We start from the raw sequence: 24,213 nt of genomic DNA on the forward strand, positions 1-24,213 counted from the left end.
AAATAGAATCCCCGTTACACGCGCGAGGTTTCTATTGCAATTGCTTTTACAATTTATGAGTACATTATGAACGGCCGAAGTTCATGTATAATTTATGCAAAAAAGCAGATATTTGTTTCTTGAAATTTGTATTCCTTGCTTCGATAGAAACCTAGATACAAAGCACATGATACGATCAATCGTTTGTAAAAGGTAAATAATATAACTTATTGGCCGCTCTTAAGGGCATATCCATTCAAAATAGGTGTGGGTGTTTATCGTGCTAATAAATATATACGCTTTCTTTTATTTATTTCTTACTAGCTGACCCAGCAAACGTTGTATTGCCATCATAGTTAACAACTGTAGTTAATCTACCAAGTATAGGTAGCTAAAATTAAATATGTTTTTTACCTCCTGAAAAAGTTAGAAAGTTACAAAGATTCTAATCAGTTATTCATTTTAACTATTCTTTCAACTTGATTTCTGAACGACGGGGGACATATAAAAGGAAAAACAAAATTGTTGTTTGTATTTAATTCCGAAAATTTTCATATTTATTCACCTTTTAAACCTTCTCTGGAGGTCGACAAATAATTTGGTATATAGACAAGAAAACATAAAACATCACAAGACCTAAACAATATAGGAAGAGATATAAATATAGATGCGTCCTAACACTTTCACAGATACATTAATAACAAAAAGAAAAATGAAAGTGGTACACAGTCACAAACGTAAACATTCAAAGATATATCTAATTTATTATAATACACAGTGAAAGATCAAACTAAATATCAGGTGAAAAAGGCAGCTAATGCTGCAAAACCAAAAGCAAATTTCGTAAGCGCAATAAGATTTTTTTTTTAGGAGAAAAAAGACGAGAGAAGATAACCTAAAATTCTGAGCGAAATCGCATTGTCTTTGTCACTTTGAGACATGAAACGCTAGATGATTGACAGACGCTGCGGCGACCTCCAAATATAAACACAATAGAGCATGCCCATTACTGTTTGAAAGTAGAATAAGGCACCGGTGGGTTAGCCAAGAAGTCTCTTTCAAGTAGTAATCATTCGTTAAAATGGGGGTTCCACAGGGCACGATTTTAGGACCTTTTCTATTCCTATATCCCAATATCGAATTATGTTTTTTGCTGATTATACACCACTCATGCTTACAATACGCCGTTGTTTAACCATAATTTACGCGTTAGTGAGAAAAAGTACACACAGATAGACAAATTGTCGCCGATGCGTGATCCTTTCCTCTTAGAAGTATGCAGCAGTAAAGACGTATGGTGTTCAATGTTTTTGTACTTTTACTGTTTTCAGATAAGAGAGTGGCAACACTGGGGTTCGGGTTGCTACAAATATAAGTGTGAAAGTGGAAGGCTTCATATTATAGTAAGTTCTAATGTTTAATTTGGACTTCAAAGTATTTCTTGCCTCTAAATTATATTAAAATTTTGTAGGTTGGCAACTATTCGTACACGTGCTACTTTGCGGGCCAAGTGTTGCAAGTTCGAATAATTCAGAAGGGATGGCTGCATAAGGGAGGTGTCGTCTGCCCGCCGTGTCGAGAACTATGCGGCGATGAGTTTGCTGTGAGTTTAATTATTGATAACTATAGTCCGATACTTGGTGCGCGACCTTCTCACGGCGTGACAGTCGGTGGGGGGGCGGGGTAATAAGATGTCAGCGGGTAGCGGGTGGTGTTGATAACCCTCACTTCTGGGATTAAATGCACAAATTAAATTTGAATACAAACATTTTGAACGATGCGGGTCTAGAACCCGCGACCTCTCGTGTTCCGTGCGGGAGCTCTTACCACTGAGCCAACCGTTCGAGAGACGTATCGTTGATAAATCTTGTAGGTCTTGTTCAACTCTCAGGACGTGGCATAAATAGCAGAAATAGGTGAAAAGCGGCATTTGTTTGTGGGTAGGCCCTAAAAATAAGCTGTGTTATTACAAAAAAGTTAAACATGTGTTGAACACTTGTTTTAAAAAAGTTCCATTACAAATCTTTGTCTTTCTGTTGTTTAGCGTTCACCACTCTTTAGACATTGCTTATATTTAACCACAACAATATATATGAAAAATCATACTATGAATGCAAGAAAATAATAATTGAGTGGATAACGTCATTTAATTATGAAGACACAGAAAACCTACTTATACACAGAAGATCTTTTAGCGGAGGTTTTTTTTCAGTTTATTCGCTAAAAAAACGTATTTATTTGATGTTAAATTAATTTGTTATATTTAACACTAATATGGTAAGGACGTAATCGAATGGCTAAAACCAATCAAATCAATTTTAATCTTTGCCGATTGCTTGGAATTATTCAAAAAAAAAAAATTCATATATATAAATCCAGAGTCCTGATGTTTGTTTCCAGTGAACTCCTTTTTTTTTTCTTTATTGTTCACAATAAAAAGTATTACAGAGAAAATACATATAACCCACAAGAAACCATGTTAGGTTTTTCCGTGGGGACTAGATCGCTCTTAATTACTTACATTATTATATTAAATTCTTATACTAATTATATTAACACGCCTTATATACACATAATAACATTAAAAATTATTTGGTTAGTAAATACTTTGCCTTTTCCGGGTTTGTCTCAATACTTTCTAAAACGTTTGCTGGCAAACCATTTAGTGTGTCTGGCAATAAATACTCCCATTTCCGCCTACCATATGTACTGTTACATTTAGGTAATATGTATGTGTTTAGTTAGGACAGACTGCGGAGGTAAATATATAATCCTAAACTAATGAATGGATTTTAAGAAAGGAGAATGTATAAAGTATACTACTGTATTCGCGCCTCAATAAGGCTACTGCAAACCCAAGTGCTGGCAACTTTTTCGGTCAACGGATCAGCCTTGCTATCCAACATGAAAATGCTGCCAGTATTGTTGGTACACTTCCCCGTAATGGTAGTTTTAATTTAATGTAATTATAGTATTGTTGACCCTACCTACTAAGCTAGAGGGGTTCCCGAAGGTTCCCTAGGAGTCCCGGGTTCGAATCCCGGTGTTTGTTTCCGAGTCATGAATGTTTATATGTATTTTTGTATGTTTAAGTAAGTATATTGTATTAAATATATGGTATTCTTGCAACCCATAGTACAGGCTATGCCTAATTTGGGGCAAGATAAGTTGTGTCAAAGTGTGTCAATATTATTATTAGTCTTATTTTTTTTAAATATTTATTTAAAATACAATGTAATAGCTTACAATATAGAAACACACACTTAAACTTTAGGAAGCTTATCTGTGTGTGAAGCCGCTTAAAATTAAATTACATAATATTTAAAAAGAAAAGAACATTTATTTTTAATTAATACAGTGATTACAAAAATGAATTATCAAGTAAATGTTAGTAATTACAAATTAGTTGTCTACTTAGCTTACCTCAGATACAATTATATTAATGAAGGATTTTGTAAGAAGTACTTTTTTAACGATGACTTATATTTATTTTTATTTATATATAATTTTTGAATCTCTAAGGGAGTCTCGTTTAAGTATATTGTAAATATAATATAGATATTAATTTTAAATTTAAACTGTGTATATACATAATTTTTTTTTTGCAGTCGCGCAAAGAGTACTGCAAAGGTGGTGAAGAGGCGCCCCCGCCGAATTTATACCCGAATGATGTTTTAGTCTGTAGCGCTTCAGCTGTCAAGACATCAGCTGTCATTATATTAGTGACAGGATTAGTGTACGCGCTGTCAAACGTTTTGACAGTTTAGTCATATTTATAGTAGTGTTAAAAGTGGACGTAAGTCTAGAAAAACGTTCCAGACCAAATCATGTCGAAATTGAGTTAAGAACACAAAACTGGTCACGTGATTCATGTTAACGGACTGAAAAAAATGGCCGCCCTCGTGTCACATTTTAAATGACATCATGACTTACGGCCGTTCCCAATATTCAATCTATCTTTTACCGGAGATAAAAATAGTAACTATTGTTGACTTTTCTGGCCCAATAAACTTACCTTATCGACGGTAACGGATAAGGTGTATCCGTACACGCAGTCTGTCAATGGGAGGACTTATAACTGACCAGCGATAGAAGTTTGTATGGAAATTGAAATTCACGCGTCGCAATATGAGGCGATAAGAATGACTTATCGGGTATATTGGGACAGCTTCAGATTGTTGACAGCTAATTACTGACAGTAGAAGGTAGTAATTTATCTCTAACTGTAGATAGTATATTGGGAACCGCCGTTAGTAGCCCAACATGTATGGAATACACTAATGTTAATTAAACTTTAAACACGAATTCCTTAAAATGTGATGGTTGTGGCTTGAAACGGTTTCAGGTACTTCGTCCAAGTATGAACCAGAGGTTAATTGAATTATTTCTGTGTATTAAGTGTTCGTTAGGGTGGCGCTAGTGTACGTTGAAAGTATTGACCTACAATAAAAAACAAGATTCACAATCGCCTATTAAAAGGTCGTCAAAAATAATTCGAGCGGCGTTGTAACAAATACAGATAACATTAAAATATTCATTCGAATTAATACCTTATTTCGTGGCAGTAATGTTCAAAGCATATTGTATACGCTCATTGGAAGCTTGGACGCGAACACGATGCAAGAACATTTTGTTTTAACAATTGAAATGTAATCATTCAGTAAAATGAAACCCGAAATACAACACTATATCCTCTAAAAGTTTGGATATGCTGTTATTTGGACAGTTTTTCACTGAACACTTTGTCATTGCGCGGCGTTGTATTCAAAGCGCGGTCGCAACAACTGAAGGAAAATCGTCGTAATAGAGTTTTATTTCAGACAATTTTTGAGCGTGATTATGAGTCTTGCTGTTTATTGTACATCAATTTAAGAGGTATTAATTAAGGGCGGCTACAGTAGCAGGTAAATTATAAAAAGAGCCCCAAGTTTTAAATTATATTTATTTATTATATATCGCCACGTTAAACAAAAACTTATGTATTGGTCTGTTTACAGTTTTACCGACGCAGACATAGAATATATACTAGTGTATATACGACCCGACAGGCCGACAATTTATGACCAATTTAGATTTGTCATTTATATCGTTAGTTAGTTTAATATTTAAAATAATTAAGAGGTAATTCCAAGCGTGGCTGACCGTTTCCGACTTGTCAATCAAAACTGGTTACAGTAAACAGTTTTTATATCTTGCAGTATCTTCATTAGAGATGTTCTTAATTAGAGATTCGACAGGATGTTCAAACCAAGTCGTCATAATTGAGTGGGAGGCTCCTTTGCACAGGAAGCCGGTTAACAGATTATGGGTGCCACAGCGGCGCCTATTTTTGCGGTGAAGCAGTAATGTGTAAACATCATGTTTCGGTCTGAAGGGCGCCGTAGCTAGTGAAATTACAGGGCAAATGAGACTGAACATCTTATGTCTCAAGGTGACGAGCGCAGGTGTAGTGCCGCTCAGAATTTTTGCGTTTCTCAAGAATCCTGAAAAGCCCGGCACAGCATTGTAATGGATAGGGCGTATCAATTACCATCAGCTGAACATCCTGCTCGTCTCGTCCCTTATTTTTATAAAAAAAAATGAGTCATGTGTACTGGATAGTTCTTTGAATTATTGTTTTTTTATTTCTGCTAATGTAACAAAAGTTTTTAGTTGCAATCATCTTTATTTTTATAAGTGTTTGTAAACTAATTGATAGTTTTCTTCTCTGTCGTCTCGATTTTTCGTTTCATCGAGTTTAAAATCACAACGATTCCTTAGAAGTTTTATTTCAAAAATATATCTTATAGGCAACGAATTCCCTTTTTAAGTGATACATCTTATTTCTTAACGTGCAGAGCAGTTGTCAGTAAAGTTCTATATTTTCCTTTATAGTTATGTCATGATTTTGGTTGACTTTTGCATACCTATTTTATATAAATGATTTGAGTTTTCTTTAGTGTTAATTCGCCAATATTTGTCTTTAAACAATTCGGCGGAAAAGTCTGGCAGATTTTGGCGAGACAACACGTCCTGAGGATGCCTCGTGTAGAGGCGAAACACGTGTCGAATTGTTTAAAGACAAATATTGGCGGAATTAACACGAAAGAAAACTCAAATCATTTATATAATTATGGATTTCCGCAAAGTAACGCCTACTTCAATATTAAAAATACTTATTTTTTTTAATACAATAAAGTTTATTAAATGGGGGTAATAATAGTATAATAGAGAATAGGGACATTTGATTTTTAATATCCTTTAAGTAAAAATAGAGTTTATCAATGAATAAAAAGTTCTGTCATTAGGAATTTGAAAGTTATAATATTATATTTAAATTGAATCTTCGTAATAAATGATTACATGCTGTATAATTTATGAGGAGACTTTATCTCTCTTCATGACCAATTAAATCTTAGTATTATTGTAAATACACGCTTTATGTTAATTATTCTGTCATACAGGGTGACCAAAAAGGAAATCAAATTAATATGTATATTTAAATTATTTAACATTATTTTGCGTGATTTTTATGTTAAGAATTCGAGTGTAGAAATTTTTAGTAAATATAAATTTGGTTAATTTTTCATCAATAAAACTTTAATTAGTCACTTAATGGAGAAAATTACTAAAATAAGTTAGTATCTTTAATATATTTATAACTTTGTTTTGTACAATAATTGCAATAGAATATTCAGTTTAATATATATGATTCCTGCGGGCTTACCATGAACTGTTATTGCGATTCAATTGAAGACCTAAAATGAACTGCTTTGCTATTTCATACCACGACGTCATAAGAGCGAAACGCAGCGCCTATGGTTCGAGTAAGAGAGACAGACTTATGCAACGACTGTACAGCGTCATCTCTTTCTCACACCGTCGACCACAGACAAATTTCTTTCGTTCATTCATAAGCGATTCAAACGCCGTTCAGTTATAGGCATATCATGGTACGAATCTTAGCGATTCAGTTTAGGTACCTAAACTGAACTGCATCGGAATTGAATCGCCAATTTAAAGTTCATGGTAGGCCTTCTGTTGTTCTTATTTCATATACAGTATGAATGGTAACGATAGTCACGGAGAGTACTCGCTACTGATTTTCTAATAAATGAGAGCCGGTCTTTTTCTTCGCTTATACCGTGAAAACTGCTAAACCGATCGGAATAATACTTATACCATAAGAAGCAGCGTGTTCTGGAGGTTTTAGTATATGTTTGTTGGTGATTTATTATGCGGAATCTATATTTTTTTTTACGTCGAAATACCTGTATGATGACAATTCATTGAAATTTCATACAGTGTACTTTATTTATATATGAAAACAATATTTATGAACGATGCGGGACTCGAACCCGCAACCTCTCGTGTTCCGTGCGAGCGCTCTTTCCACTGAGCCATTCGTTCGAGTGACGTATCGTTGATAAATCTTGTTTGTCTTGTTCATCTAAAGGATCTACTTTACAGTTGATAATCTGCTCAACCCCAGTATCCGCATATTAGGAAATTGACTTGAGATGTCGCTCTTTAAAATCTAAACAATATGTTATTTTTTTAAAGTGATAACCTTAACTTCTGGGATTAATAACACAAATTAAATTAGGAAAACAAAATTTATGAGCGGATGGAGCGCTCGCACAGAACGTGAGAGGTCGCGGGTTCGAGTCCCGCATCGTTCATAAATATTGTTATCAATTTTAATTTGTGTTTTTGTAAATACTTTAAAAAAATAACAAATTGTTTTGACGATTATTCGTTCAAAAACATATAACCGCTACACAGATGTTAAATATTTTTTTTATTACATTCATCTATATATATTAAATTCTCATGTCGCGGTGTTTGTAGTTAAACTCCTTCGAAACGGCTTGACCGATTCTCATGAAATTTTGAGTGCATATTGGGTAGGTCTGAGAATAGGACAACATCTATTTTTCATCCCCCTAAATGTTAAGGGTGGTCCACGCCAAAATTTTTGAAATTTTTTTAAATTTGTTTGATCATGAGTCAGCATTAAAAAATACATTCAAGTTTTCCATCTACCCATCTACGATCAACAGTTACTTTTGTATCGCGATTTTAATATCGTCAATACAACGTTTGCTGGGTCAGCTAGTAATATATGTATTTCTTTTTGGTCATCTTTATGGAATTATTAGTGTAAGAACCGCCATATACATATATATACACTGGCCTGCAAAAGTAAGTATCACACTTTTCAAATTTTTTTTTTGTTAACTATAGAAGGTAGAGATTTCAGATTAAAACCGTTTAGTGCAAATTTTATAGGCTTTAATTCTTAGAAACTAAAATTATACATTAGTAACATTTTTAATTTAAAAAAGATAAAACAATGAAAATAGACATTTTTAGTTTAGTGTAAAAAAATTCAACTAAAATGTATTACATGTATTGCCTCCTCGAGCTCTGATTACAGCTTCGAGCCGGTTTGGCATACTGAACACTAGGTTTCGGAGCCGATGTTGGGGAATATTCTCCGATTCTTCTACGAGGGCCTGCTTTAGTGCCCTGAGGGTAGTAAGGTGGTGGTCTGCGATTTCTGACTAGCCTCCCAAGCTCATCCCAGGCGTGTTCAATCGGATTGAGATCAGGACTTCTTGATGGCCAAGCCATCACGCTGATACCGACCTCCTGAATATACTCTTGTACGATATGAGCCGTGTGTGGCCGGGCATTATCATGCATCAGCATCGATCCATCACCCATATTTGCTAAATACGGCCCTGCATACTCATTGAGAATGTCATGAGCATATCTTTGCTCAGTGAGGGTGCCATTTTCTATGGCTACTAGCTCTGTGCGACCTTCTGAAGATATGCCAGCCCATACATGTACACTGCCCCCACCGTATTGGACTCTTTCTGAGATGCAGGCTTGAAGGTATCGCTCACCAGGTCGCCTGTAAACACTTCACCTTCCATCAGAAGTGTAAAGGGAGAATCGAGACTCATCTGCAAACAAAATTCTTGACCATTCTTCTTTATCCCACTGCATGTGTTCACGGGCGTATCGTAGTCTCGCTACTCGATGCTGTCTCTCGCGTTTTGGGCCACTCGCTGTTCTTCGGGGTTTCAAATTAGCTTCAGCAAGTCTTCTTCTCACTGTACTGTCACTAATGTAGTCCCTCCGGGTCTGAAGTAGCTGTTGCTGGACTTCAACTGCATTTTGGTGGCGATTTCTTAACACAGTGGAAATAATATAACGATCTTCTCGGGCACTGGTACACCTGGATCTGCCATTACAAGGTCTCCTCAGATGGTGTCCAGTCTCTTCGTACCTTCGGTTTACCTTCTGGACCGTTCGTACCGTCACACCCACCATTCTTGCAGTGCGACGCATACTGATGCCTAGTTATAGAAAAGCCATGATCCTAGCACATTCTTCAACTGAAAGAGGCATGATAAATAAATGTTATGTGCTTTTTAGCATAAATTTTTAAAACAAGACCCATCGATCTTGAAAAAAATTTAAAACAGAAAGAAAAATGTGAATCGTAAAATAGTAATTCGGAAACGTCCACTTTGAAAAAGGAATGGTTTTGTTTTTGAAGCCAATTCTTAAAAGAAGGTTACCGACTATAAAGTTTTTATGTACAAAATTAAATTCTCTTTGGAGTCCTTTTTATTTCGAAAGTATATCTTGTAAACTTAAAACGTTATCCCAATTTTAAAAGTGTGATACTTAATTTTGAAGGCCAGTGTATATATATATATCTCTTATAATAATACTTTGTAAATACTATTTAAGACGCATACTTTTCAAATTTAATTAGTTTAGTCTTAGATCATTTACGGCCGTTCCCAATATTCAGACTGTCAAGAGAAGAACTAAGAACTCGAGATAAAAATCGTAACTATCGTCGACATTTCTGTCCCAATAAACTTATCTACGGTAACTAACCTTATCCGTACACGCTGTCTGTCAATGGGAGGACGTATAGCTTACCAGCGATAGAAGTTTGTATGGAAATTTCAATTCACGCGTCCTAATATAAGGCGATAAGAAAGACTTATCGGGTATATTGGGACAGCTGCAGATTATTGACAGCTAATTACTGACAGTAGAAGATAGTTATTTATCTCTATCTGTAGATAGTATATTGGGAACGGCTGTTATACGTCTAGATATTGTTATGGCAACGCATGATAACAGGCCAGATTTATAACTTTACTGTGCGTGACTGCGTCTGTGCGTCTTATGCTCACGATACTACACTCACTTAGTTTAAATGTGCGTGCGTTGCTGAAAATAGAGGCTAACAGTTTGCCGCTATTTTTTTCGATGCGTTCCTAACTTTTGAGTATATCTAGACGTATAAATTATCTTAGTATTTAGTATAAAAGATTCACATCGAGACGAGTATGATTTCACAGGGTTTTTTATTATTTATATTTCGCTGACATAGAATAAGGCATTGAGGTGTAACTCGTAAATTGCTTAGATGATTAATATGTCTAGATAGAGTCTCTTGCTATTAGATAACCGACAAAAACAGGCCAGGAATATTAGTTTCGTGAATTGCTCAAAATAGAGGGTAGTTCTAAACTCAATTTTTTCGACGTTATCACAAGTGTCATAGTCTATCTAGACGTATAAATGATCTAAATTGTTAAAAATAGGCATAAACATTGAGTGGAATACATCGTTACCTTAAAATTACGGAAAAAAATCTCATATCGGTCACCTACCATTAATGAACTCTTATCTGAGAAAAAAAAACAAAAAAAATATCAGTGCTAATGTAATTAATTTATCCTTAAATGTTTTTCCGCGATCAAAAGTCAAAATTTCACTTCTCAAATAAAGGAGTTTCAAAGAAAATACGTTTTGATAACTAATCAAATCAATTTAAGAACCATTGAAAAGTAAATTATCATTGCCCTATCTATAGGGGTGCTGTAATTAGTGTTTTAAATTTGAAGTATCGATCACTTTGACTTTGAAAGGTAGAATGTCATTCGCTTTATATGTTTGACGTTTGCGAAATGGAACACTATATGCTGGAATAAAATTGGGAAATATTAAAAACCTACTTCCAAAGTAGTGAGTCTTTTAACTGTAAGGAATTTAACGTATAATTTTAAAATTAAGGAAGCATCGTACAAGTACAAGTTTGTATTAATTATTAACTTAAGTTTATACGATGTTTCTAAAAAAAATATTGAGGCGCTAAGATATGGGACTCAAAAGAAATAAATTAATATAATTTATTAAAAAATAAGTCATCTTGCACTAACGTTTTGCGCACTTGACATCTACATTTTTTTGACATGACAGTCATTTTTATATGGATGTTCTGACACCATCAAACTATCTATAACTACTCAAATCAGTAATTCACGATTAGATTCAATAAGATTATTATAGATTTTTGATACTAAAATCAGTAGGTAGTATCTTTATAAGTTTCGATACGTTCTTGAAAAAGGAAATGAATTGTGAATCCTCAATTATTAGCTGCTGGCCAACCCTCCACATAAATTATCTTTTATCTGACAGTAATTAGGCATTGTCATAAGATACAAATTATTGATTGAACAATAGACACATATTGATTTATAATTTTAGGTTATATTTTACTTTTAGGTATAACTTTTTTCTCCAACTTTTTTAGAATTACTTACGATTTGATTTTTTCTTAGTTTTGTTACGTTATATAATTCTTAATAAGTTTCCATGATGTACGCCATTTCTTTCACTGGGTCTCAAAATACATGTATTGTCGCCATCCTCCTTTTCGAGAAATGATCATCAATTCAGTTTGTGAGGTTAAAAGTTGCGTTAAAGACTGACTACTTTGGAAGTAAGTTTTAATTGTTACCCAATTTTGTTCGAGTATATAGCGTCCCATTCTGCAAAAGTCAAATTAGCAACTAACTTCCTGTCAGACTTGTTAAAGTGAAACTTTTATTACATCGTCTCGAACTTTTTCGTCTGTGTGTTGCATGTCGCGTGACGGTCGGGCGGTGCCTATAGTTCGCATATTGGATGCAATTACGTTCGGGTGGAAGAGTAGGTTCGAACCCCACACACTTGATAAAGTTTTTTTTATTTTATGAAAATGTAAAGCATAATATATAAATTTGTTTTTTTTCTATGCTGATATTAATACCTATGTTATTTTGTGAAAAAAAGTTTCACTTGCATCGTGGTTTCATAAAACCACACAATTTCTTTTTTTAATAATTATTTTGTGTACGCCACAGCATGCGGCCAAGGAATGGAGAACTATTATTGTGATTCGTAACATCTTATATCTTATACCCATGACTACAAATGAATGATGAAACGAAATAAAAAGTGGATGTCATTCTTCCTTTCAAAGTTAAAGTGGAAAAAGTGGATGGCCCACCTTATAGATACGGCAATGGTGATTTACTCTTATATGGTTCTTAAATTGATTTGTTTTGTTATTAACACGTATTTTCTTTGAAACTCCTTTATTTGAGAAGAGAAATTTTGACTTTTGACCGCGAAAAATTATTTAATTACTTAAAAAAAAGAATTCGTTCTTTCTAAGTCAAAGATGGCCCATCCTATATATTATTTTAATATCAGTGGTTAAGGTTCTTTATTTATTGCAATACATATTTTATTAAATATAACGCCATTACATTTTAGATTCGCCGTCCCTTTCTTTAATAATATATAGGCTGTTGTGCTTATGTTTAATTTCATTGTGACTTAAATTTTCATTTGTATTACTTAAATAAGGTGCTTTTTTCGGTAAATTTTAACTTTGATTTTTGATGAACATGAAATGGTAAAAAAAATTTAAACCCGTATCGTTTTATTTTGATATTGATAACTTAAAACTCTTAGTAGCTACATGTGTGTTGTAAAAGTCATATTTGAGTATTTTCTTTTATAAAATTATTTAGTTATACATTAATTAATTCAATATATTTAATTATAAATATGTTTATTTAATAAGTGAAATTTATATTTATAAGGTATTTACTAAATTTTTAAATCATATGAATTTTAATATAATGTAATGTAGCAAATTTTCTAACACTCTGTATATTTGCATCGTACTGAATGTAGTTAATGGTGCTTAAAGTCGCTTTAAATAATAGTCCATTCCTATTTATTGATTTATAATAAGAATACTTTACAATTTTATGTGAAAGTATTAATTATCCGATTACATTATCACTGGACCTACCTGGACGATGACGTCACATCATCGCTTTGGTACGGTGTGCAAAACAAGCATCAGTAAGATATTATTATTAATAAATAAATTAACTATGATTTATTTTATCAGTATTATAGATTGATGTAAAGGTGTTGTGTTGTGGCGCTGATTATTATTATTATTATAATGATAAATAATCAATGATAGAATTTGGGTTAAGTAAAAAAGGTGTTTATTTTTCTGGCTGTACTTATAGCGACAAAAAACAAAACGTAACAATGAAAACATTAAAAACAAGCAGCGATAGCACGAAAATATCAAGTACCTAACGGTAATGAATCTGCACACCGTACTGACACAACAGGACGAGCGCGAGGGGGTGAAAGCGGAACGGGTGGGGGCTTCACGTTCTAGCGAGGTCCGGAGATAATGTATACTGATAAAATTATGTTTTTTTTTATAGTTGGAACAATGTTATAAATAGTTGAAATGAAATTTGGAAAAAAAAATTTTATGAGCGATGCGGGACTCAAACCCACGACCTCTCGCGTTCCGTGCGAGTGCCCTCCCAACTGAGCCAACCGTTCGAGTGACGTATCGTCATAAAATCTTTAAAAAACGGACGCAGCTCTATAACAAATATTATTCATCTGAATAATTCGTAATTTATACTTTTTAATTACTTTTTAGTTTTTTTTAGTTTTATTATTAATTTTGTTTTTTTTTTACCTTTGTTATATAAATATGTCCATATCATTATTTTGTTTTATAAAAAAAAATATTTGCAATATTAGTTTTATTTAAGGATCACACAGATTTTATAAATAATTAACTTGTTCCAAAATCTTTTTGTAAGATTGAACTATTGACGCTTGTTTTATATATTAAATTAGAGGAAATAAATATAAGTTTGTTCGTTTTATTTGAATATTTTTTTAAAAATAATGTCAAATACTTTAATAATTTATATGTTTATTTATAAGTTTATTATTGTTTTTCAAAATCTAAATAAGAACCGTAGTTCTTTATTCATATTTCCGACAATAGTCGTAACTATTGTCGTATGAATAGATATATGTATACAAGGTATTTACCAGTGGGAGGCTCCTTTGCACAGCAAGTTGGCTAGATTATGGGTACCATAACGGCGCCTATTTCTACCGTGAAGCAGTAATGTGTAAACATTACTGTGTTTCGGTCTGAAGGGCGCCGTAGCTAGTGAAATTACTGGGCAAATGAGACTTAACATCTTATGTCTCAAGGTGACGAGCGCAATTGTAGTGCCGCTCAGAATTTTTGGGTTTTTCAATATTCCTGAGTAGCACTGCATTGTAATGGGTAGGGCGTATCAATTACCAGCTGAACGCCCTGTTCGTCTCGTCCCTTATTTTCATAAAAAATACATACATCTATTTAGTTATTCGAAAACCCATCAATCGCATACTAATTGGCGTAGGTACTATAAACAACGAGAATCACAATCACCTATTAAAAGGTTGTCAAAAAATGTCCGAGCGGCGTTGTATACATTAACCTATACAGATAACATTAAAACATTCATTCAAATTAACACCTTATTTGTTAGCAGTAAAGTTCATAATTTTTTTCTATTGTCTTTTTTTTGTTTTAGCAATTGAAATGTACTTATTTAACAAAGTGACTAAATAGTTCAAGTAAGCTACACAATTTTGTTAATTTAAATTGGAACTTACTTAAAATACGACACACCATCGTTTTTAAGTTTAGATATGCTGTTATTTGGACAGTTTATCACTGAACACTATCATTGCTCGGCGTTGTATTCAAAGCGCGGTCGCAACGCAACTCTTGAGCATGATTGTGAGTCTAGTTGTTTATTGTACGTCAATGGCGAGAATCGATGGTAAATCTAAACGTTGTAAGTCATTAATAATATAAGCTAATATTAACTTAAATATTTTTTAATAAGCTAGTCTCGCGGTGAAATTATTAATCACACTCGATTTCATAAGATTGTGCATGTTATCTTAGCAAATTGCTCTAGTGTGAAAGTACCTTTATATACAGCGTGAATTATTTGTGTCTATAATATTTAAGTACTTTGGTAAATGTAAATAACGTACTGAAATAAAGTATATTTTAAATACTTACCTCATTGTTTTTTTATACCTTTTCTGAGACTTGTAGAAAGTTGTAGTTGCAAAACTAGTATAAACGGCGCATATTTCTGCCGTGAAGCAGTAATGTGTAAGCATTACTGTATTTCGGTCTGAAGGGCGCCGTAGCTAGTGAAATTACTGGGCAAATGAGACTTATTATCTTATATCACAAGGTGACGAGCGCAGTTGTAGTGCTGCTCAGAATTTTTAGGGTTTTTCAAGAATCCTGAGCGGCACTGCATTGTAATGAGCAGGGCGCATCAATTACCTTCAGCTGACCGCCCTGCTCGTTTCGTCCCTTATTTTCATTTAAAAAAAATATTTACCAAAATAAACAGAACAATTCCCAATATACCATCTTCAGACAGAGATAAAAATACTACCTTCTTCTGTCAGTAATTAGCTGTCAATAATCTGAAGGGACGCGTGACTTGCAATTTCCATACAAAAGTCTATAGCTGGTAAGCTATACGTCGTTCCATTGACAGACAGCGTGTACGGATATAGTGAGTTACCGTTGATAAGTTTATTGGGACAGAAAAGTCAACGATAGTTGCGATTTTTATCTTAAGTCAGAGATATTTTGAGAGATATATAGAGATTGATAGATCAACATCTGTCAAAGTCAATTTAAAATTTAATTAGGTTTAAACTAAGCGTTTTCGAATCGTCACTATAAATATTTATTTTCAATTACTAAATCTACCATATGTTCGGTAAAAGTTGAGCTCGTGAGAAGAACATATAAGAAACCAATGATATTATATACAATAAAGAGGTAGATATAGCACTAGCGCGCGCAAAATGTTGCAGACAAATTCAGACAATTGTCGTAATTTCATTTAGTCGGCTAATAGCAGCGAACTAAGCCAAACGTTCTCGTGGCGTGACAATAATAATCTAAAATGCCAACCTGTGTCTTAAGAAAATGTAAAAAGAGTGAAGGTATTTCATACCATACGAAATTGTATAAAAGAATTTCGTATTTGTATTTTATCACGATTTTATTTCTTATTTACAAATAAATCTCGAATTATTAACGTGGTGGTTCGAGCAAGATAGAGAATATGGTGTCAACTGCAGCGCGACAAAGACAAATAGTATGTGTCAAAGATTAATCAACCAGAAGTGAAATCGTAGGCAGAATACATAGCGTTCGTAACCGCTTGATTGCGAAACTTGAGTTTTCTAGTTAGTTAGGGAGCGTCTTTCTTAAATAATATTATGATGATTATAATAAGTTCTGGCTTTCAAAGTCTTATAATAAAGGTGGTATAGAATGAGATTAGTAATAGTAGGCTATTTGATATTTTATTAGTACTTAATCTTGGAATGTATGTAACGTACCAGGAGGTCTACTCGCAAAATCGACCACGACACATTTGGAACGATACGATAATACTCCGAATATACCGCAACTACCCTGTTTGCTGCGGGATGATCGAGGTAGTATATTTTAGGACAATTTAGGAAATGATGTAAAAAAGGCGTTGTTGCAGTGAATGTAATACGAAATTTAATATTTTTTAATAAACAAGTGCGTATAGCTGAACTATCAAACTACAAAAACAAGTTTTAGGGTAGATAGCGGACGTAGACAGTAAGTGCTATCTGCTTGCGTAGGAGTTTTTACAGTAACACTGCCCTTTCGGTAATTCCCTTGCTAACTGCAGAAGAATCAATGGATCATTTTCTGTTTCTCCCATTATCTTATTGTAATAAACCCTCAACAGAAATACATTCATAAATAATATGATAAACAAGAAATAATAATTGTAAACTTAAAACTTTTTGGGAGCCGTCGTTAGTACAATTGTAAAAATGGAACCATTATTGTTAATACATTTCGGTTTTGTTTTCATATGTCTGTATGTTTTTTAGTATTTACTGTACAAATAATTTATATCATCATTATGGCTATATATTATAATCAATATTAAATTATAATTTTTTAAATCAATAACACCTAATTTAAATGTAGTTTTACCACTTTAAAACTTTTATTACATGAACTCATGAATTAATCGTATTTTAGGGATAAATCACGGTGTACGGTAAAAAATCATATCTGGTGAATGATTCAGTGTTTTCGCTATGCAAATACGAAGTAATTAGCAAATTAGACGTATCTCTTTTTCACTTGCGATAATTGCATTTACTATCCTTCTTTGACGTGTAATCGCAATGTAGTGTGCTTTTGCAATGTTAAATTATTCATGTGTGCGTTTGTGTATCATTTACAAACACCGAATGTTGTCTAGGTAACCTATCTATACTTTTAAATATCATTGTAAGAAACTGAACAATCACTCTTTTCAATCAATAGAGTAGCTTACAATGGCTGTAATATATATAAGAAATTAGTTCGTAAGGTGCTGTACCCAATATTATGGAATATGAGTACAAACGAGCGTACCTGGTGTTAAGTGATCACTGCCGCCCACATTCCCTTACAACACCAAAGGAATCACCGGCCTTTAAGGAAGGTGTTCGCGCTTTTTTAAAGGTACCCATGTAGTATCCTCCCGGAAACACCGCACAAGGAAGCTCCTCCCACAGCTTTGTAGTACTTGGAAGTAAGCTCCTTGAAAACCGCACTGTGGAGAACCGCTACACGTCCAGAGGGTGGGGATGATATCCTTGATCACAGCACTCCATGAATGGCCGGACCTGCGCTTTGTAGAGCGCTAGAAAGTGGGCCGGCTTGAAGTATTGCCGTGCTCTATTGATTGACGCCCAGTTTCTTGGAAGCCAATTTGGCTTTGCCCTCCAGATGGCCATGGAATTGGTAATCGCACGAGATTGAATATGAAACGAGTTCAAAGTTAAACGCGTTTTAAATATCAAATAAAAATATATAAATAAAAAACTGTATAAATATAAATTATCGTATATTGGACACATCAAACTTCTCAAGCTTACATAAACATTAAATTCTAATTCATTGTTTGTGTAAAGCATAGGACTCTTCGTGAACATGATGGTCGTGATTACTGTCATAATTAGTTATCACATTAAAAAAATACAATGATTTATTAACTATAATAATTTACCAGTGGGTGGCTCCTTTGCACAGGATGCCGGCTAGATTATGGTAACCATAACGGCGCCTATTTCTGCCGTGAAGCAGTAATGTGTAAATATTACTGTGTTTCGGTCTGAACGGCGCCATAGCTAGTGAAATTACTGAGGATATGAGACTTACCATCTTATGTCGCAAGGTGACGAGCGCAGTTGTAGTGTCGCTCAGAATTTTTGGGTCTTTCAAGACTCCTGAGCGCCACTTCATTGTAATGGGCAGGGAGTATCACTTACTATCAGCTGAACGTCCTGCTCGTCTCGTCCCTTATTTTACAATTAAACTTATTATTTATTATTGACTGAGGGCGGTTACTCCATTCCCAATCCGTGGTATCATTAAGAAAGTCATTTATGTTATAGTAACCTTTACCACACTAACGTTTTTTAATAATTCATTTGAATAACATAATAGTTTTGTTTTGAACATTTTCTGGGATCTTGTTGCAAAAGCATATACGTCGCCCCATAAAACACTTACTAACTCGACTTAGCCGAGTAGTAGGCATTATAAGTTTATGTCTGTTCCTGGTGTTAACATTATGGTTATGACAGTTTCTAGCAAATTCACTTATGTGCCTATGAGCATACATATAAAAATTTAATTGACATATGTAAATTACATTGTTATAACATTAACACCCTGTTGTACCCAGCACCAGGGAACCCTAATATTCACGAAGACACTTCACAACTACCCTATTAAATAAAACCGAACTGATATACTGTGTATATATATTTTGAACTAGCTAGTACGTCGTAGTCTTCTCTCGCTGCGCCCACATGGGCGCGGTGGGGGAATGCTGATCAGGCCTTTTTTAGCTCGTACCATGCAGGCGCGGCGTACGTGAGTCGGCTGCGTAGGTGGGTCTTGTACACCAAGACCTTCACCCTCAGAGGGAGGCTTGAGGAGAGCACTGGACGAAGTAAGGCCATCGCGACGTTTGTCGACGCGATGGTCTTCGTGACGTGCTCGTTCATGTTGAGCCGGCGGTCGATAGTGACCCCGAGGTACTTTACCGTCGGGGACCACGAAATGTCCTGTCCGTTTAGATGCAACCTATGCTTGGCAGTGAGCACACTCCTGGTCGCGAGTGCCTGGGTTTTGCCCACGTTCACCGATAGCCGCCACTTCTTGAGCCATCCTAGCAGGGTGCCAGCTGGCGCTGCATCTTCACGGCGGCGTGCGTCAGGTTGAGTGACGATGTAATGTACGCCGCGTCATCTGCATACAGCGCCAGAGTTGCCGTCGGTTCGAGCGAGATGTTATCTGTGTATTTGGCGTACAGCAGGGGTGACAAGCAGCTCCCCTGCGGTACGCCGGCGATCATCATTTTGGGCGATGAGATGGCATCATCTACCCTTACTCGAAACTGACGATTTTCGAGGAAGTTGGCAACTATCTTCACCAGGCGGGGAGGTGTCGAGGTTGCAGCTATTTTGTGCACGAGTCCAGAGTGCCAAACACGGTCGAACGCCTTCTCCATGTCCAGGAATACTGCCACAGCTTTCTCTCTCTTGTTAAGAGAAGCGGTGAGGGTGTGGAGTACCCTGGACAGCTGCAGCGAGGTGCTGTGTTCAGCGTGGAATCCAAACTGTTCTTCCCTAAGCTCGATGTGGGGTCTCAGGAGTGACAGCAGGAGATATTCGAATATCTTCGATTGGGTCGTCAGAAGAGTTATTGGCCGGTAGCTTTGTGCTAGTGCGGTATGTTTCCCCAGCTTCGGGATCATTATAACGAGGCCTTCTTTCCAGATACATGGAAAGTGCCCCGAGCGCAGGATGCCATTGAAGAGTCGCGTCATCGCCGCGATCGTTTGACGCGGCAGATGACCATCCACATCCGGGGCCTTTTTGGGCCTCGTACGAAGGATGGAGCTTCTCACTTTTGGTGGGGAGAAGAACACCGCGTCTTCTTCTGCCGCTACCGGTCGTTCGAGATATTCGGCGACCTCTCTCTCAACTGCTGTCACGTGAGCTGCGTCGTCAGTTGTATTCGGCTGGAACTGGCGTTCAAGATGTTCGGCGAAGATGTCGGCACGATCCACCGCTGCGTATCTGAAGGCTCCGTCGGGGTGACGCAGCGCGCGAGCTGGAGGTGCCGAGTTGGTAATCTGGCGGCACAGACGATGAAGTACCGATACATCGTCCGCGGTCTCGCCAATCGTTTCTTCCCAGTTCTCGGCGGCAACAACTATCTACTACAAACTAACGACTACAAATGATTGACTAACAATACGATAATAATATCAACTTAATCACACCCTGTATGTTAATGTAAGTTGTACACATATGTACGTCACTATCAATGTAATTATATGCTTGTACCAATTACTCACATTTGAGAGAGTGAAAATCAATTATTTATTATCTTGGTGCGTTTAGAAAATGATTGGTCGTTTTGTTTTTCTGTTGTGTAAGTATTTTTATGTTAATAAACATCGTAAGAGAAGGGGAAGCATTTCGGTGATCACTTCGTTAATCTAAGTCGAAGGTCGTAGATTGGTCTCCGCTGCGCTCCAATTAGATACCGCAGACGTAGTCTTAAAGAGCGGTTACTAATATTATTGCGACGTGGTCGTACTCGAGCTAGTCTCGAACAATGTGTGACGTTGATGTGCCACATGTTCTGTTAAACTTTGCTAATAATTGAAACTAAAATGGTGGGTTGCGTCGTAAAACTTTGTAAAAATAATACTACAAGAAATAAGAAAGACACTGGGATCACATATCATCATTAAGTATCATAAGAGACGAAGCGTATGTTACAAAATTTGAAAGATGCCATTGAGTGTCAAGATGCCACTCACACAAGCATCTAATAGTTGCCGTAATTATAAAGCTATTGTTCTTAGGTAGTGCGGTATCTAGTTGCAGCGAAACAATTAATGTATTTGAAAATGAAACACTCCGTGAGTAAGTTATATTTAGGTTGCACATAGTATTTTCTTTGATGCACTGCAGTAAATTTTGTCAAAAACCATCTGTGTACAGCAAATACCACCTCCAAGGAAATAAATGGCGCTAAACTTCATAGTGACAACTATGACAAACACTATCTTTGACCACTTCATCTGCAGTCCCCCTGAAAACGAGATCTGGAAAGGTCTTGAAACGTTGGGTTAAGTAAAATAAAAATGTAATTTTTACGCAAACATCTCATGTAAAACCGTTATAATTACACGCGTTTTAATCCTTTAAAAGTGTTTTATTTAAATATATTTAGGTTAGGTGATTTTTTAGTCGGTTTTTTAACTGCATTCAGCATTTTCAATATTTTGTAGCGGCAGTGCCTTGAATTTAGATGGAGAAAATATTCTTCAATAACATCGTTTCAGCCGGAAGAGGCCCACTGCAGCCTCCCTCAAAGATCTCCACGCCGATCGGTCCTGCGCTGCCCTCATCCAACCTACTCCGGCAATTTTGACCAGATCGTCGGTCCATCTTGTGGTACGTGGTCCAAAACTACGTCTTCCGGTACGTTGTCGCCATTCGAGGACTTTACTGCCCGAACGCCGTGGCCACTAACTCTGGGCCTTATGAGGATGCTCATGATAGCTCAGAGGGCAATGGAGAGGGCTCGGAGTGTCCCTCAGAGATCAAATCAGAAATGAGGAGATCCGTAGGATAACCATAGTCACGCAAATGGTTGCAAAACTAAAGAGACAGTGGGCGGGTAGTAACTGCTGCCTATCGCCCGCAAGAGCCCCTAATTTATTTTGCACCAAGATTATTATTACATTACAAATAGAAAGCGTATACTACGAGATTTAAATTATCTTTTAGATTGTGAGTGGCACAGGATACCGGCTAGATTATGGGCACAATAACGGCGCCTATTTGTGCCGTGCAGCAGTAATATGTAAGCATTACTGTGATTTGGTCTGAAGGGCGCCGTAGCTAATGAAATTACTGGGCAAAAGAGACTTAACATCTTATGTCTCAAGGTGAGGAGCGCAGTTGTAGACCACTTGCCACTCAGAATTTTTGGGTATTTCAAGAATCATGAGCGGCACTGCATTGTAATGGGCAAGGCGTATCACTTATCATAAGCTGAACGTCTTGATCGTCTCATCCCTTATTTTCATAAAAATGAAGTAGTAAGGAATTTATACATTACTACTTCACGGCACAATTAAGCGCCGTTGTATTACCCATAATTTAGCCAGAATCCTGTGCAAAGGAGCCTCCCACTTGTAAATAAAAAAGTCATGCGTTTTATTCTAGGTCTTTTAGTGGCTCTTAAAGGAGAGACACACCATAAGTACAGGACTCCAGGAGACATTGAGTACAACGACTTTAGCGAGTTAGAAATGCGCGCCATAGAGAAATACAAAAAATCTGCGCCGGCGATAACAAGAAAAATAGATGAAATTTTTGATTCGGCGCTCATTGACGCAGAGGATTATCGACGAACACCATATTGGATACTAAACATAATCAAACTCAAACATAAAAGGGACCAAAATAATGAAATACAAAACATATTAGCCGAAAGAGGTCGTCAGTTTAACAAAAAGAAATACAAACGAATTAACAATTACGATAATCACTTACGAAAACGTAGAGTAGCTATAAATAATTCCACAGATGATATCACGAATAAAACATCTGTGGAAACAAACGGTAATGACACAGATAAAGTAAAAGATGAAACTGTTGCTACCACAGACTATCCTGATACTACCACGAGCAATAAGTCACTGGATATGACAACTGCCACGCCTACAAGATCATTAAGTTTGAATGTCTTAAAATTTAATTTAATTTCAAATATAAATGGAATGCTGAGCGAAATAAAATCTAAAATTGAGCTCTTTACATTTGTCAAACAGAAGTATTGCGATGATATATTGTTCAAAATGGGATATTTGTCGGGTTCTTTAGACGCTTTGAAGTATTTTGTAGACATTCCTCAAAATGGTATTCGCGATAAAGTGTGGAATGAAACGAATATATACCAAGTTTACGAGACGGCCGAGAAAATTAAATTTATTTTAGATAAGCTCATTACAATGCTTAATGCGTACATAAATGAAATTGTTAACATTGATGAATAAATATAAACTGATAAAGGATTTTTTTATTCAGGCCAGCATTTTACGATAGATTCATCTGTATGTCAGACTTAACATCTTATGTCTATTTTATGAGAATAAGGGACGAGACGAGCAGGATGTTCATCTGATGGTAATTGACACGGCCTGCTCATTAAAATGCAATGCCTCTCAGGATTCTTGAAAACCCAAAAGATTCTGAGCGACACTACAAATACGCTCGTCACCTTTAGACGTAAGATGTTAAGTCTCATTTGCCCAGTAATTTCACTAGCTACGGCGCCCTTCAGACCGAAACACAGTAAAGTGTACACATTTCTGCTTCATGACAGAAATGGGCGCCGTTGTTGTACCCATAATCTAGCCGGCATCCTGTGCAAAGGAGCCTCACACTGGTCTCAAGGTGACAAAGGCAAAGCCTTCAGATGTCACCAGTTCAAAGTTCTAATCAGATTGTCATTACAAGTACACATAGTCTGGAGATGGAACCCAGTATATATTCTATTAAAAAGAGCGCATAAAGAGAATGCTGGGAGACTTTCTTGCACCGCTTCTTCTCTCTCAGAGCACCATTTGTTTCCGAAGCGGTAGTAGACATAAAAAGAATTCTAAAGGAATCAACTTTGAGAAAATAAATGCCTTTTATGCCTTTGCCGCTTAACCTCTCCGTCTAAAGGTCGGTAAACGGGTGTTTTTGGATTTATACACACACGGACATATAGCCATACCAAATATTATTTTGATTACAGATTTTTATTCATTCATTTGCAGTCACTACTGTATACGGAGGGAATGGGTCAAGTAAAAATACATAAAA

The 24,213-nt window shown here is 35.8% G+C and overlaps 1 protein-coding gene across 1 annotated transcript in view; it reads left to right on the forward strand.

Moving 5' to 3' along the window:
• Positions 1-15,252, forward strand: part of LOC126973585 (leishmanolysin-like peptidase) — an 85,179-nt gene extending 69,927 nt beyond the window's left edge. The window contains exons 16-18 of the mRNA XM_050820913.1: positions 1,311-1,382; positions 1,451-1,582; positions 3,588-15,252. Coding sequence (XP_050676870.1) covers positions 1,311-1,382; positions 1,451-1,582; positions 3,588-3,746 — 363 coding nt within the window. The 3' untranslated portion in view covers positions 3,747-15,252. The remainder of the gene's footprint in view (positions 1-1,310; positions 1,383-1,450; positions 1,583-3,587) is intronic.
• The last annotated feature ends 8,961 nt before the right edge of the window (positions 15,253-24,213 follow it).

Source organism: Leptidea sinapis, chromosome 2 (genome assembly GCF_905404315.1).
Source record: "Leptidea sinapis chromosome 2, ilLepSina1.1, whole genome shotgun sequence".
NCBI classification, from domain to species: Eukaryota; Metazoa; Arthropoda; class Insecta; order Lepidoptera; family Pieridae; genus Leptidea; species Leptidea sinapis.